The sequence below is a fragment of the Chinchilla lanigera genome, unplaced genomic scaffold (genome assembly GCF_000276665.1).
Source record: "Chinchilla lanigera isolate Chin_1 unplaced genomic scaffold, ChiLan1.0 scaffold00122, whole genome shotgun sequence".
In the NCBI taxonomy this organism is placed as follows: Eukaryota; Metazoa; Chordata; class Mammalia; order Rodentia; family Chinchillidae; genus Chinchilla; species Chinchilla lanigera.
In genome coordinates this window covers 4,106,710-4,122,124 of record NW_004955523.1, presented here as the reverse complement: position 1 = coordinate 4,122,124, position 15,415 = coordinate 4,106,710, and the positions used below count along the sequence as shown (strand labels likewise).

The window sequence follows — 15,415 nt, the reverse complement described above, 5'->3', positions numbered from 1 at the left end:
TAGGTCCTTAAAAAAGAGTGTAGGTCCTTAAACGGCAGGAGTCACGTTTGTCTTAGCATCATTTTTTATCAGCACCTACATCACATAGCAGTCAGTGTATAATAAATGTTTTGTTAGTTTCATAGACTGACTAAATAATGGAAGCCTTTTTTCCTCCTCTTAATCCCAAGACTCTCATGAGATATGATTATATTCTTGCTCAAATATTGACGTCATCTTGAGTTGTTTTTCTTTAGGTCAAACAGGGTTTTTTTTAGCCTTTTCCTATTGATCTTAGTTAAACTTGCTCATATTTTTTGTTTCCATTTCTTTTGTACCAGTATTATCAAGATTCTTTTCCATGTAAATTTTATGTGAAAAAAATGTATTAGCAATTTATTATCTATATCAGCATTTTTTGATTATAGCTTCCACCAAGCTTTTTGTGTTACTTCTACTAAGAACATTTTCCAGATCAAATTTTACATGTCAAAAATTTGTTGTGTTGATTGAATACCTTGCGCTCTTTGCTCAGACTAATTTTGACACGTCTGGTTGTCATGATTGATACTTATTTTTACTAGTAAAATGCACTAAGTGGCTGAAAGATACAGCTCAGGCAGGAAACAAGTGGCAGTAGTTGCTCACAGATAGTGTAGAATCACTTCACTTCCCAAGCCTCAGAACGCTTTTTACAATTACTAATCCTAATTCTTATGCTTATTGGTGACTGCATTTTCTAAGAAAAATATATTAGTAGGGTATATTGAGGTGGTAAAGTCTTAGGAGAGTTATGTGGTAGAGTGAAAATATTCTCCTTTAATTCAGTTACCCCAGTCACCTGATTCTGCTGCTCTAAACAAAGACCTCCACAGAGTCATTGTCATAACTTCCAAATTCCTTCTAGTTGTAGCCGTCTTTTACATACCAGCAACACAGTGACCGGTGCAGTATGTAGTGACTGGTGCTCTCATTGTGTTATTTTGCCATTAAAAAACCTTTCAGCAGCTTCCCAGAAGAGAAAACAAAACCAATAAAATAAAATAACACATAAAACCAAAGGGATAGATTTGATGCCACAATTAAAACAATAACAACAAACCAAATTTAGGACACTTCTTCTAGAAATTGGATTGTTCTGCACTCTGACTTGTGCTACCACATGGACAAAGAAAGCAGACTTCTCAAGGCTGCTACAAACTGATGTCGTACTGATACCAAAATATGAATAAGCTAACATAGAAAAACTAGTTGAATTTTACTTATAACTCTACATGCAGAATTCTTCAATTCTAGAATAGGCAGAATGTAGCAGTGCTTTTTGAAAATACCCTGCATAAGGGCTGGGATATAGCTCAGTGGCACAAGTGCCTGCCTGGCAAGCACAAGGTCCTGAGTTCAATTCCCTGTACCAAAAAAAAAAAAAAAAAAAAAAAAAAATCCTGCACAAATTCAGCTGTCTTTAATTTTTGAATTTAAGTATTAGAAAACAAATAGCAGACTTCTATTTGAAAGGTCATAGGAGAAAAACAGTATGATTATCTCAAGATACCAGAAAACACTTGGTTAACTTTTATCTCCATTATTGCTTTAATAGGTCATTTATAAGATTGCATACATTATGTTGAGAAATATGTAAGTGTATGCCTATCTGTAGTGAGTATTGTATAGTACAATAGTTAACCACTACATGTATTCCTGTGATTGGGAGGTTCAAGACAAGGATTTTTCTTGTTACCAAAAGAAACATGATGTTAGAAATTTTAGCCAATGTAATTAAACAAGAAAAGGAAATAATAAAATTGTTGGGAGTGTTCTACACTGCTAAACAATATAGCTCATTAGCTTGGCCAGGTTAATCTCTTTAGCTTTGTCTTTCATTGTAACACCACTACCATTTATTTCTCTCAAAACAATAGTTTTTAAATATACATAGTCTAGCCGGGCGTGGTGGTGCACACCTGTAATCCCAGCACTGGGGAGGCTGAGGCAGGAGAATCACTGCAAGTTTGAGGCCAGCCTGGGCTACATAGTGAGTTCAAGGCCAGCATGAACTGCATAGCAAGATAGTCTCCCCCGTGCCCCCCCAAAATTCCCTTTAAAAGAAAAAAATAAACTGGGATGATGGAAAAGAAAAAAGAAAGAAAGAAGGGAAAAAATATGTATATGTGTATACACGCGATAGCTAAGATAGTTGTACCACTGATTTCCATTGTTTTATTGAAAGGAACAGTTAATGTTTGTTTCATCAACCATATATGCCTATATTTGTTTATCTGAGTAACCAATTTTAAGATATCAATATGTAATACAACAACCACTGTTATTTTCCTATCACCTTGTCTGAAATTCTGTGTTGCTTATATTGTTTTTGTGTTATTTTGTAAACATTTATGTCTGTTAGTATGTTCTCATTCTTTCATGTTTAAAGTAAAAGAAGCTATCATGCACAAAAAAAAACCTAAATATGTGCCTATATATAATTAAGATAATTGCATTATAGCCTTTACATAATATAGGAAATTTGCAAATTCGATGGCAGAAAGACCACAGAACAAAATAAAAATTAACATTAATGGAAAAGATATTTGGCTAACACTTGATTGCTTTGATTCTAATTCTACATTTAATCTATTTTTGTGCATTTACTTCTGTAACACTAGTGCAAAGAATGCCTATTTGGTAAATACCTTGTATAAAAGAAATGTCAAAGATTTCTTTGCCAGTGCAGAATAATAAGACCCAGTACCTAATTAAAATTACATCAACAGGTAAATCTGCAGTGACAATAATGTAATCGTACCAACCATTGTTAGACTCACAAATGTAAAAATTTTGTACTTACGTATTGAATATTAAATTATAATGAATAGTTAGTGCTTATATTGTTTGATTAATTTTGCATGCCTGTATCGGGTAATCTGAGCAACTACTTTGAAGATAATAATAATTAATATAATAACCATTGTTAATGTCCTATAACCTTGTTTTGAAATTATGTCTCGTTTTTGTTTTTTTCTCTCTTTAAAATAAAAAAAGAAAAAGTGAAATAAAATAAATTATGATGAACTTTTACAAGTTACCGGTACACACAGTGTTTCTACTGGAAGCATGGACGTGGTACTTGTGCTGGAGCTCACACTGCACTTTGTGCATGTGTCTGTGTCGTGTCCGTCTGCAGTGATTCAGCTCTCATTCCACTGTCCTTTTTTTGAACTGAATCTTCGGGAGATGTAGCTTTACTCACTTGGCCTTCATTTGTATGAAGGCCCTGTCATTTCATTTGGAAATCTGTGAGTCACATGGTTTCCTTGTATGAGAAGCTGAGTAAAAATAAAAAGCAAAATAAAAGACAGATGATAGGAGACAGGGAGATTGAGCTTTCTCAGAGGGGGAGGGGAGTGGGGGGGGGACGGGGGCGAGGACGGGGGTGTGTCTGCGCCTGTGCCAGCTCCACACAAGGAGTGAAGCCGTGTTTATTGCGAACATGCACCAGGAAGTGGGAGGGCCTCAGGAGGTGGGGGGGCAGGGTGAAAGGGAGCTAGGGTGTGTCACGCGCGTGTGCCAGCCTCCCGTTAGGGTTGTGAATGTGCTGCACTATACACGTGTACTAATAAACTATAATAGACAATTTTTTAAAAAATATATAAGGAGAGGAAGAGGGGTTGAAGTGGAAGGAAGGGTAGGGAAATGGGGGAAGAGAAGAATCAAGGTGTATCATGTACAGGTACAAATTCCCTATGATGCCTGTGATCATTATATGTACCTAAAATGTACCAATAAACTTAATTTTAAAAAAATTGAGTCACTGCATGAATTCCCAGAACTGTAATGTGCTAATGTATGTTGTGATTCTACAGCAGTGAGCATGCAGCCAGCCAGTTTCTGGGGTTCGCTACCATTTGGTAGTGCATATTCTAAAGCACAGCAGTCACATACTTTTAACTGCTATGAAATGTGTCCTTTTTTTCTAAACCTCTGTCCTAGAGGCATTGATTTCCCCGTTTTCTGTTTTACCCCACTTTGTAATGGCTCTGTCTCGCTTTTTGAAAGGTACTTACTGTCAACAACGGGAAGTGGAAGCTATTACGGAAGGGGTAGAAGAAGATGAAGGATTTTGCTGTTGTGAACCTGGCCATATTCCTCACGTACTTTCATTTAATGCTGCCTTCAGCCAGCGTTGGCTAGCTTGGGAAGTGATAGTTACTAAGTATATTCTGGAGGGCTATAGCATCACTGATAATAGCGCGGCTTCCATGCTTCAGGTCTTTGATCTTCGGAAAGTGCTCACCACTTACTACGTCAAGGTAAGGGTATGTGCCTACATACAGCTTTGGATAATTTAGGCGCTCCTTTCCTTTCTTTTCTTTTCTTCTTTTTTTTTTTTTTTTAGTGCTCACAAGTTTATATTTTTAGGTTTGATGAAGATTCTTGTGTATTTTCTAAATACATAGACAAAATAGTTTTGGAGGTTTACATACATGTCTTAGGCCACTTACATTAGGTAGGTAAGTTACATTAAAAAAACTTGATCTTCATAAAAGATCCTCCCAGAGAGCTTTTACAAACAGCAGGCAGGAAAAAAAGGTGTTCTTTTATGTTTCAGGTGTTTAAAACGCTGATTCTCCCACTTCATAATGGCCTCAACCAGCCCTCTCCTTAGCCCAAAGTTCTTAACCGAGGTCATAAAATTCAGGGCTAGAAAACGTCTTTTAAAATGTGCTTATCCCTAACGTGTTTTGAACTACTGAGAAGTGTTTAAAGCTTCAGTTGAAAGCAAGGATACAGCAGGAAAAACAAATCCGCTTTCCATTTTAAATCCTAACGTGACTGTAAGAGGATGCCTGTTTGTTAGTTCTAAGAGTGTGTGTTATGTACCACATACATTTAAGGGTCCGGGAGACTGACTGGCACAAAGCCTGTGGTTTATATGTAGTCCTTGATTTTTAAAAATTGAGAATCCCACAACCCACTAATAGCATACGCTACACTGGAGTTAGGTGTCTTATTTAAGTCCAAATGATAAAACAGTTGCTTTATCAAAAAGAGTAGTAAGAATGTTTATTTGGGGGAAGAAAACACAAATCCCTAGCATAGCTATTTCATAGGCTCAATATAAATCTCTGTAGACAGACTCCTTTGAAGAGCTGCAGTTCTACAAAGAAAAAGTTGTTTGATGAGGCAGCAAGAGAACCTTCTAGAAAGCATGGGCTTCAGAGTCAGACCTGACCGGGGCTGGGGATTTAGCTCAGTGGCAAAAGCGCCTGCCTGGCAAGTGCAAGGCTGTGAGTTCGACTTCTGGTACCGGAAGAAAAACAAAAACAAAAAAAACAGAGTCAGACCTGACCAAATGGCAGCTCTACTGCAGCTGCAGGAAGTTAGGTGAGATTCTGGACCTCTGAGCCTCTCCTCATGTACAAAATGGAGACAAGTAGCACCTGCCTTGGAGGGGTGAAGAAATGTATACAGCACAGTGGCAGCTGGGGCACTCAGAAAGCACTGGTAGCTTTTGGAATCATTACTCAGAAAAACGAATCTGAACTTTTCAAATCTAGCCATTCCTTGAGGAAGACATACACATGCACACTTTTGAACATATGCTTTGCTTCTAAGTATTGATTTAAATTCCCCAGTATGCAGAAAAGTTAGTAAAAATGTATTTACAAAAGTCTTGCTGTTGCTGTAGTGAAACTTGTTCTGTTTGTTAATGATAATAGCTAGCTTTTGAAAGCTTTTATGTTTTGGCACTATGCTAAGGAGTATCAAATACACATGCATAGTAAACTGTGTGTATCTTAATTCTCTAAAGAAGTGTTACTTCCCTGTTTAACAAATAATCAACTTAGTATCAGAAGCTTATTTGCTAAAGATCCTCTAAATACCAAGTGAAGTTTGGGATTTAAAGGTGAGAAGTGTCTGACTCCTAGGCCCTTGCTGTTAACTACTGTTTTGTAGTGCTTTGCAAACTGACTCAAAGTTTGGCAAAGTTCAGAAACACCGTCGCTTCTGACACCAGCTGCAGTTTTGGGGTCCTCAAAACCATCCATAGTTTTAAGAATTTGTTAGAAGGATTAACAGAACTCAGCAAAGCCATTATGCTCACATTGTATCCCTCTTACAGTGGAAGGATACAGATTAAACTCAGCCAAGAATAGTGTGCAGAAACATCCTGGTAAGGAGCTCCCAAATGTCCTCTCCCAGTGGAATTATATAGATGCCTATTTCTCTGAGCATCACGATGTGGCAGTATTCACAGAGTATTGCCAGACCAAGAAGCTCTTTTGAGCTTGGTGTCCTGCATCTTGATTGGAGTGCAGTCATGCAGGCATGGTGGGCCACCCACATAGAAAACTCAAGTCTCTTGGCCTTTTCAGGGTCAAATTGATAGCTTGGGACTGTAGGTCTCAGCTGCATAAAGTTTTTCTTAGTAAGCGGCACATTTCAAAGGCTTAGAATTACTTTCCAAGATCTAAGGACAAAGGTCAGAGCTCTCATTGGGCAGAATTAATCATTTACTACACAAAATATTCCATATTTGTGAAAGGTCTTAAGAAAATGCAACACAGTGGTGATCTGGGGAACTTCTAGGCAAAGCCAGTATTTTTCAGAGGAAGTGTGTGGTAAGCTTTAATGACCCTCATCTGAAATTTCCATATTTTATGATGTTACCTCTAAGTACCACTGTATTTGAGCCTTCCTTTCACTGTTTGATTAAACCCAGCACAGGAAGCTAGTGAGATTGATTTTACATTTTTTTATCTCTGTGTGTATGTCATTTTTCTGTCTGTAGTTCTAAATTTATATATTTTCATTGCTTTATGATTAGCTATATTCCCATAATTTGACGTAGGTATACCAGATGGTTTTCATAACTTTCTATAAAAAGTTTTTCAAAATTAATTCAGTACAGTCAATGTTTTTTCTCTCTTACAGTAGCCTAAATTTAGAAGCACTAAAATCAGTAGGATACAAGTTGCCTTGGTAATTTTATGGTTGTGATTTTAAAGTGTTAAATTTTTTTTATCCAAAAAGGCCTAAGGTATATCATAGCATTCTTAAAATATATACATAGAGTATTGAGCTAAAATAAACTATTTTGAGTTATCTATAAACCAGTTGGAATTTATTTCACTGAGGAGTTGGAGTTCGTTCAAAATGTGCTCTAACCTGAATTCTTTTCCACATTAGGGTATCATTTACTATGTTACAACCTCCTCTAAGTTAGAAGAGTGGCTGGCTAATGAGACAATGCAGGAAGGACTTCGTCTGTGCGCAGATCGAAATTATGTTGATGTAGATCCAACATTTAATCCAAACATTGATGAAGACTATGACCATCGGCTGGCAGGCATATCCAGGGAGAGTTTCTGTGTGATTTACCTTAACTGGATAGAGTACTGCTCTTCCCGGAGAGCAAAGGTAGGCTTGGTTTATTTCATTTGCAGCACTTTGAATCCAGTTATTTCCAAAGCTGGAAAGAATATCCTTGTTAGTTATTCTGAAGTCAGTTTTTCCTGAGCTGTTTCTTTCTGGTTTTCTAGGTTAGAGAACCTGTCTGGGTCCTCACAATTGGGCCAGACCAACACTGCCAAAACAGATTAAGGGAAGTGACCTCTCCTCAGTTCTTTTGGGGTGCTCTGATCCCACTGTCTAGGCAGCACTTTTCCATCCTATGCATGAATATGTATATACACAAATTTAAATCACACATCACTCTAAATCTAGTCCTTCTTACGGGCTACTACCAAAGTTAAGAATTGTTGAGAATCTTTGTCCTAAATACAAAGTGTAGACCTGTGCTGTCTGTTAGAACTTCCTGTGGTGATGAGAGTATCCTGTGCTGTCTAGTATCACATTTGGCTGTAAACCCTTGAAATGTGGCCAAGAACAAAGAATCAGACTTTAAGTTTGGTTAATTTTAATTGATTTAAATATAATAACTGCTATGGCTAGTGGCTACTGTATTTACATACTATACATCTAGACCATAGAATCTTCAATATTATAACTAAAAAATGACCTAGACTAGCACAAATGATTCTTTGGTCTTACCTGAACATTCCGATTCCTTAAGTCTAGGCTGGGGATATAAAATGTGAGTCTTCCTGGGTGATTTTAATTCAGGTATGTCTTTATCCAATGTCTCTATTAGAACAACTTGTCTTATCCTAAAAGTAAGGTGAATTACAGACTTTGGCAACTGTTTCTTCCTCCAAGGTCTTAGGACTCTCATAGCATTGCCACAGACTTCGCGTAACATAACCCCAGTACCAAGGGCTGTGATTAGAGCTCCTTCCTACTACCAGTGCTGCTTTCCAAGCAGTCGCCTTGGGTATGTGAATCAGCAGCACCCTGTTTCCTTGACACCGTGTAGCATAGTGAGACACCTTAACAACCAGTGCTTCTGTCACGGTTTGGGGTGTACACACTGGTCATCTTCAGAGCCAAGACCTGGTTTAGTCCTTACTTTTCGTGCACTTTAAGGCACCTTGTCACGTCAGCATTTTTCATCTTTTCTTCATCTGTAAGAATGGGAGGGAATCTTTGTACTTCCTCTCTGAGTATTTCTTTCAAACTGTTGTACTGGATGTGCAACATAGCACTGATCGGGATAGCATATTTTTATAGAAGTAACAGTAAGTAGAATGAAATAACCTGAGAGGCTCAAAGAAAGATCAACAAGCAATATCTAGATATAGAGAAGGTTAACAAAGTTTAACTTCTTTCAAATATATAACAACCAGTTTTATTTTTTCATAAAAGAAATACATTTAAATGCTTTGGATACTGTTCTCAATTCCTTGGGGATACTGTTCTCAAAGCTTGTTCTCTCTCTTTTTGAGGGATTTGAGGAGTGGTCCTATTATTCTAATAGCCCTTCTCTGGTTTAGATGATATTGAGCTCACTACTCATTCAGAGCAGGACTTTGCATACCTAAATTTAAAGACCCTTCTCTTAGAGATTATTACTGAAGTCATGGACTTAGCTCAAGAAAGCCCACTGGTTGCTGACATATCATATCTTTAAAAGGTTTACCGGTAAACATAAGTATCCCCAGTCTCTTCAGAGAACCTGTTATCACTAGGTCAGCCTCATATATGTTCTATTCATTATTATCCCTTTAGAAGAAAACTGTTGGTAGCATTTTTCCAGCTGTATACTCTGTCATCTGCTCGGTTTTCTTTTTAGGTTCTTAGTTTGTTGTTGTTGTTTTTTGAACAAGATCATCCCACCACCTTCAGTGGTGCATTCTGCTCTCTGAGTCACCATTCCCAGAGTGACCTCTGCCTAGGGATGAGATCTGCTGACTCCAGCCCCCAGGACCCTCACCAGAGTATTAAGAAGCAGCCTCATACTTTCCTTCCACAGTTTTCTTCTAAAGTAGTGTTTATTGCACAGAAATAAAAATTTATCCTTTTCTTCTCTCAATGTGTACTAATTGAGTTCTTTTTCCTCCTTCTGATTTATTGATTATATATCTCCCAATCTCTTAAATATGTACATGTTTTTTCTGATAGCTATTGTTTGGTTTTTTTAAAGCCACTGGATGTGGACAAAGATTCATCCCTGGTAACTCTGTGTTATGGACTCTGTGTTCTGGGACGGAGAGCTTTGGGAACTGCATCCCACCATATGTCCAGGTAAACAAGCATTTCTGTTTTTCAGAAAGTATAGAAAGCCAAATTTAAGTGTGAAACTTGTTTTAATAGAGGCTTCATTACTTCATTGCCAGTGTCTTCTTCAGTTTCATTTTTTGTAGCTCTTTTTGCTGAACATGATTGAGTTCTACTAAGTGGTTAACAGAACTGTCTTTTAAAATTCACGTGTGTGAATAGCTGCTGCTAACGATACTGTGTATATAAGACATTTTACGGTATTATCACCTTACGAAGTTTGATCTACCTCTCATCTATAATGTATATTTTTCCTAACATACTCACCTGCTTTTATTTTTTCATTTTGTATTCTTTGTCCAGTGCATTCATATTTTTAATGTAGTTGTGTATTAGATTTTGGGACTCTAAGTAAACTGAATTTCCTGACAAATATCCAAATGAGATAGAATTAAGTTCATATTTGTGGGGGGTACAGGGAATCAAACTCAGTACATTGGGCTTGCAGTCAAGCGCTGGTGCTGCTGAGCTGTATCCCCAGCCCCAAGAAGTTCATATCTTAAATTCCTCCTGTAATCATATGTTTTACATTGGACTGCTTAGTTTATTTTAACTTATGGGCTCTTTACTATTTCTTTTCATGGATTCACTGTTTAACAGTGGCTCACAAAGATCACAGGTCAAACAGGGACCTCTTACGATTCTGATTTATGAGTTCTGACCTGAATTTCTGGAATCTGTATTTTCAAAACACTCCCAGATGATTCTGATGCACAGCCAGATGTAAGAATCAGTGTCATGAACATGTTGCCAAAATATGTGAACTTTTATCTCCAATCTTAACAGTAATTTAGAGTCATTCCTCTATGGATTGCATGCCCTGTTTAAAGGAGATTTCCGTATTTCTTCAATCCGAGATGAATGGATCTTTGCTGACATGGAATTGCTGAGAAAAGTAGTAGTCCCTGGAATTCGTATGTCCATTAAACTTCATCAGGTAAGAAGATGAGTGTTTTTCTTTAATTCATTAGTAGAGTGCACCTGCTACTTCTTCATTTGACTTCTGCTGAATGTTTTTAGCAGAGAAGAGCTCTTATCTGCACCAGAGAACTGTGGTTCATGGAAGACAGTAAATCTTGAAAAGCAGAACGTGCGTTTTAAATAGTAAATTTGATTACTAATATTAGAGAGTAACCAATCTGATTATGAACTTAGGCAGTGACAAGTTGAAAATAAGGTCTTTGACCCCTGTAATACTTAACTTTATGTGATTATAACTCATACCTCTTCCCTGAGTGAAGGCCTGCAAACTCCACATGCAGAGTAATTAATGCCTAGGAGTGGAGTAAGTGCTGCTGTTACTAAGCTGTGTGTTTTGTTTGCTGTGTTACATAGAACAATAGTAGGTTAGGACAGATTGAGCGTTCATTAAATAATCCTAGTAGGGCAGTACAATCAAAATGAGAGCCCCAGTACATTCCAAATCCTAGATCATTTCAAGAATGTATTTTGAAGCGGGCATGATGGTATGCACCTGTAATCTCAGCACTCGAGAGGCTGATGGCAGGAGGGCCGCTCCAAGGCCAGCCTGGGCTATGTAGTAAGGTCCCATCTCAAAAAAGAAAATAAAAAAGAAGTGCTTGAGATCCTTGAATCATTGTACTCGACTCCAGTTATCAGCGTGGATGGTAGGGTCAGGTGGTGAATGGGTTTGCTGTGCCCAGGTCTGATGGGTGCTTTTGTCACAGAATAAAAAGTGCATTATTCTTCAATCTGCAATTCTAAAGAATTTAGACTCCACAATCTAAAGTATTAGAGTTATACTAACATCCCATACTCTTCAGGAGCATTACTAATAAGTGGAAGGATATTTGAAAACCTCTGAAAATGGAATTCTATTTTGAAGACAATGGGGGAAATACTCATTTGAGGTCAAATAGAGTTGTCCTTATTTACACTGACTTTAAAGTTTTAAGGCAGAATTCAGTGCATTTAAAAGGAAAAGATAATGACCTCAGATTAAAATTCTTTAAAACTTCAGAATTGTTCACATTTTAAGCTCCATGGAAGGAAATACTTGAATAAGATTAAATGTTCACAAAGCTAGTATAGCAATTCCCAGCCTGGTTATAATTAAGGCTGTAATTTTACTCCTAATAATACTAATATGTTGATAGGAGTTATCATAGAAGTCTTTTTTTCCTATAAAAACTACAGATACTTTATATTTCTCTGTGTAGGATCACTTCACTTCCCCAGATGAGTACGACGACCCCACTGTGCTCTATGAAGCCATCGTGTCACACGAGAAGAACCTTGTGATCGCCCACGAAGGGGACCCCGCGTGGCGGAGCGCAGTCCTTGCCAACTCCCCCTCCCTGCTTGCCCTGCGGCACGTCATGGATGATGGCACCAATGAGTACAAGATCATCATGCTCAACAGACGCTACCTGAGTTTCAGAGTCATTAAGGTGAGTTTTGTAATCATTTGTTTGTGTCTAAAAAAAAGTTGGATAACTTGATTCCTTTTTTTACAGTGATTGAAACTTTTTACAGAAAACAAAAGGACCATACTACCTTAGCATTTCTTGTCTACTTAATTTACTTGCATAGTCAGTGTTTTACTCTGTTCTCTGAAGTTTTCTCAGGTGCTATAAAGGCTTTTTGTTTACTCCAGTGTTGGCACCTCTTATCCAGTGTATGTCAGGTCTTTTATCTGTTATGTATGCAATTGGGGCAGCATCTATTAAAAAATCAGCACGGTATTGCTAATATATATATTGTGATTCCTAGGGTACAAAACAATAGCATAATTTGTGCTTAATAGTGCTAACTATAAATGATTCACTCTAACTTTTCCCAGGGGATGTGTGTACCTAAATATCTCAGAGCTTTAGGGGGCTTAGTTTCTGTTTTATTTGGGTAGTCTATAATGATTTATTTTTATCAACATCATTTAATCAGCTGACATCCAACTTGAAAAGATGCTGCTTCTCATTGTACAAGGTATTTTTATGGGGCAGAGTAGGACTCTGTAGGTGCTTCTTACTTAACAGTGCACCAATAACAAAGGCACAGTGTGGTTAATTCCTTTTCAGATGTGGTCTACTCATATTTTTTCCAGCTTTTCATAGCACTGTCTTTTGTATCACTCTCACTTCTGTTCTTCTCTTTCTCTGAATTGTATTCTTGGCCTCTTAACTGGCTCTCGTGTGTTTTGGTTTCCAGGTGAACAAGGAATGTGTCCGAGGTCTTTGGGCTGGGCAACAGCAGGAACTTGTGTTTCTTCGGAACCGTAACCCAGAGAGAGGTAGCATCCAGAATGCAAAGCAAGCTCTACGAAACATGATAAACTCATCCTGTGATCAGCCCATTGGCTACCCCATCTTTGTCTCTCCCCTGACGACCTCTTACTCCGACAGCCATGAGCAGCTCAAAGAAATTCTTGGAGGGCCTATCAGCTTGGGAAATATCAGAAACTTTGTAGTGTCGACTTGGCACAGGTAAGGCATGGAGTTGTGTTTTTCAGTGGTGTGTATCCTGACCTTCTTTGTGTTTTAGACAGTGTGTACTAGCTCACCAGGGAAGCTTGTAGAAAAAATATAGCTGCTGTGGCGCAATATAAACCCATTATAGCTGAACTTCGGGAAGCAGCTCTGAGCATCATTGTCTTTAAAATCTCATGAAATAAATGTAACATATAATTTCCATTAAGAACTATTGCTCTAGAGCCAGGTGTGGTGGCACATACCTGAAATCACAGCACTAGGAAGGCTGAGGCAGGAGGATCACTTGAGTTGAAGGCCAAGGTGGGCTACATAGTGAGTTCAAGTATAGCCTGTACTCTGTAGTGAGAACGTTTTAAAAAAAAATTGAAAAAGAAAAGAACCATTGCTCTAGTATTTGATAGAACTTCGCACAATTCTCTTTTCCTTTTTTAGTTTTTTGAGTCTGGTGTAGTGTTATTGCCAGTACTAGAATGTGTGAGCCAATCATACAGGGCAAATTAAGAGAAAAACATAAGAAACTTGTGCGTTGATTACTTTGTTCCATTGTATCATTGTGTTCCAGCAGTAGGGGGCGTGCTCTGCACATGTTAACTCCTGGTTGTGTGGTGCATTCCATTGCCTCCCATCTTGTGCAGCAATCTAATCATCACCCAAGTCTCAAATCTTCAGTGTGTCAAAGTACACATACGAGTTTTTTCTCTGCGCTTTGTCTAGTAAATTACAGTGTAGGGTTTAGGAACATTATAGTTTGGCATAGTATGAAAAGTGCAGAACATTGTTTTCAGATTCTTAAATATCAGACTTTAAGAAAAACAAGAGCTGGTGATTAGAGCAGCAAACTCTTAATTGAATGTTTTTAATTTTTTTCTCAGTGCTTAAAGAGTAAGTCCTACCATTTTAACATCAGTTTCTGTCAGAACAGGAGGAATGATGTAAGCCAGGGTGGTGTTCAAAGCCATTTTCTTTTAAAAAAAAAATCACCTCTTGTGTTGGAATTAACCTGGAAGAGGTTGGAATTAACCTGGAATTGACCTGGAAGAGGTCAAACTCTTTCTCCCCAAGAAGAATAAATAGAGACAGTGTACCTACCTGTTCTGATTTGCCTAAGACTGATGCCTTTCTTGGGGTACGGGGCTTTCAGTGCCCAATCGAGACGGTTACAGCCAACCAGGACCACTCACTGCCCTATAGTTAAGACAGAGACAATAAAAAGGTTTGTGCTAATATTGTTCAGACAGTTAAATGCTTGTATTTTGTACTCTTGAGTAATTTAAAAATAACAGTATGCAATGTATTAACCATTGTTACCCTCCTGTTATCTTGATTTGAAATTTTGTTTTATTCTTTTTCTCTTTAAAAAAAGAAAGAGATAGGTGCACAGTCATGCCTCGTAATGTGTGCTCGAGTATGGTGTACGTCAGGCTTCAGGAGTTGCATACTTCAGAGTCACCGAATAGATACCGGCAAGAATTCTGTTTACAGCTGTGATCTTTTTCCTTTCCTTTCCTTTCCTTTCCTTTCCTTTCCTTTCCTTTCCTTTCCTTTCCTTTCCTGTCCTGTCCTGTCCTGTCCTGTCCTGTCCTGTCCTGTCCTGTCCTGTCCCTGGCCCCATCCCCGTCCCCGTCCCGTCCCTGTCCTGTCCCGTCCCGTCCCTGTCCTGTCCCATCCCGTCCCTGTCCTGTCCTGTCCTGTCCCTGTCCCTGTCCCTGTCCCGTCCCTGTCCCTGTCCCGTCCCTGTCCCTGTCCCGTCCCTGTCCCTGTCCCGTCCCTGTCCTGTCCCGTCCCGTCCCTGTCCTGTCCTGTCCTGTCCCTGTCCCTGTCCCTGTCCCTGTCCCGTCCCTGTCCCGTCCCTGTCCTGTCCCATCCCATCCCTGTCCTGTCCTGTCCTGTCCTGTCCCTGTCCCTGTCCCGTCCCTGTCCCTGTCCCGTCCCTGTCCCGTCCCTGTCCTGTCCCGTCCCTGTCCTGTCCCTGTCCCTTTCCCTGTCCCTGTCCCTTCCCCTGTCCCTGTCCCTTCCCCTGTCCCTTCCCCTGTCCCTGTCCCTTCCCCTTCTCCTTTCCTTTGTCCTTTCCCTTCTCCTCCTTCTCCTCCTCCTCCTTCTCCTTCTCCTTCTCCTTTCCTTTGTCCTTTCCCTTTCCCTTTCCCTTCTCCTCCTTCTCCTCCTCCTCCTCCTTCTCCTCCTTCTCCTCCTTCTCCTCCTTCTCCTCCTTCTCCTCCTTCTCCTCCTTCTCCTCCTGCTCCTCCTTCTCCTTCTCCTCCTCCTCCTTCTCCTCCTCTCCTCCTTCTCCTTCTCCTTCTCCTTCTCCTTCTCCT

At 39.1% G+C, this 15,415-nt stretch overlaps 1 protein-coding gene across 3 annotated transcripts in view; it reads left to right on the top strand.

Annotated features, from left to right (window-relative positions):
* Positions 1-15,415, top strand: part of Pcnx (pecanex homolog (Drosophila)) — a 114,955-nt gene that overhangs the window by 93,402 nt on the left and 6,138 nt on the right. For all 3 annotated transcript variants that reach the window (XM_013507164.1, XM_013507162.1, XM_013507161.1), the window contains 6 exons: positions 4,033-4,286; positions 7,168-7,398; positions 9,521-9,621; positions 10,441-10,591; positions 11,835-12,065; positions 12,823-13,097. In XM_013507164.1, the coding sequence (XP_013362618.1) occupies positions 4,033-4,286; positions 7,168-7,398; positions 9,521-9,621; positions 10,441-10,591; positions 11,835-12,065; positions 12,823-13,097 (1,243 nt within the window). The remainder of the gene's footprint in view (positions 1-4,032; positions 4,287-7,167; positions 7,399-9,520; positions 9,622-10,440; positions 10,592-11,834; positions 12,066-12,822; positions 13,098-15,415) is intronic.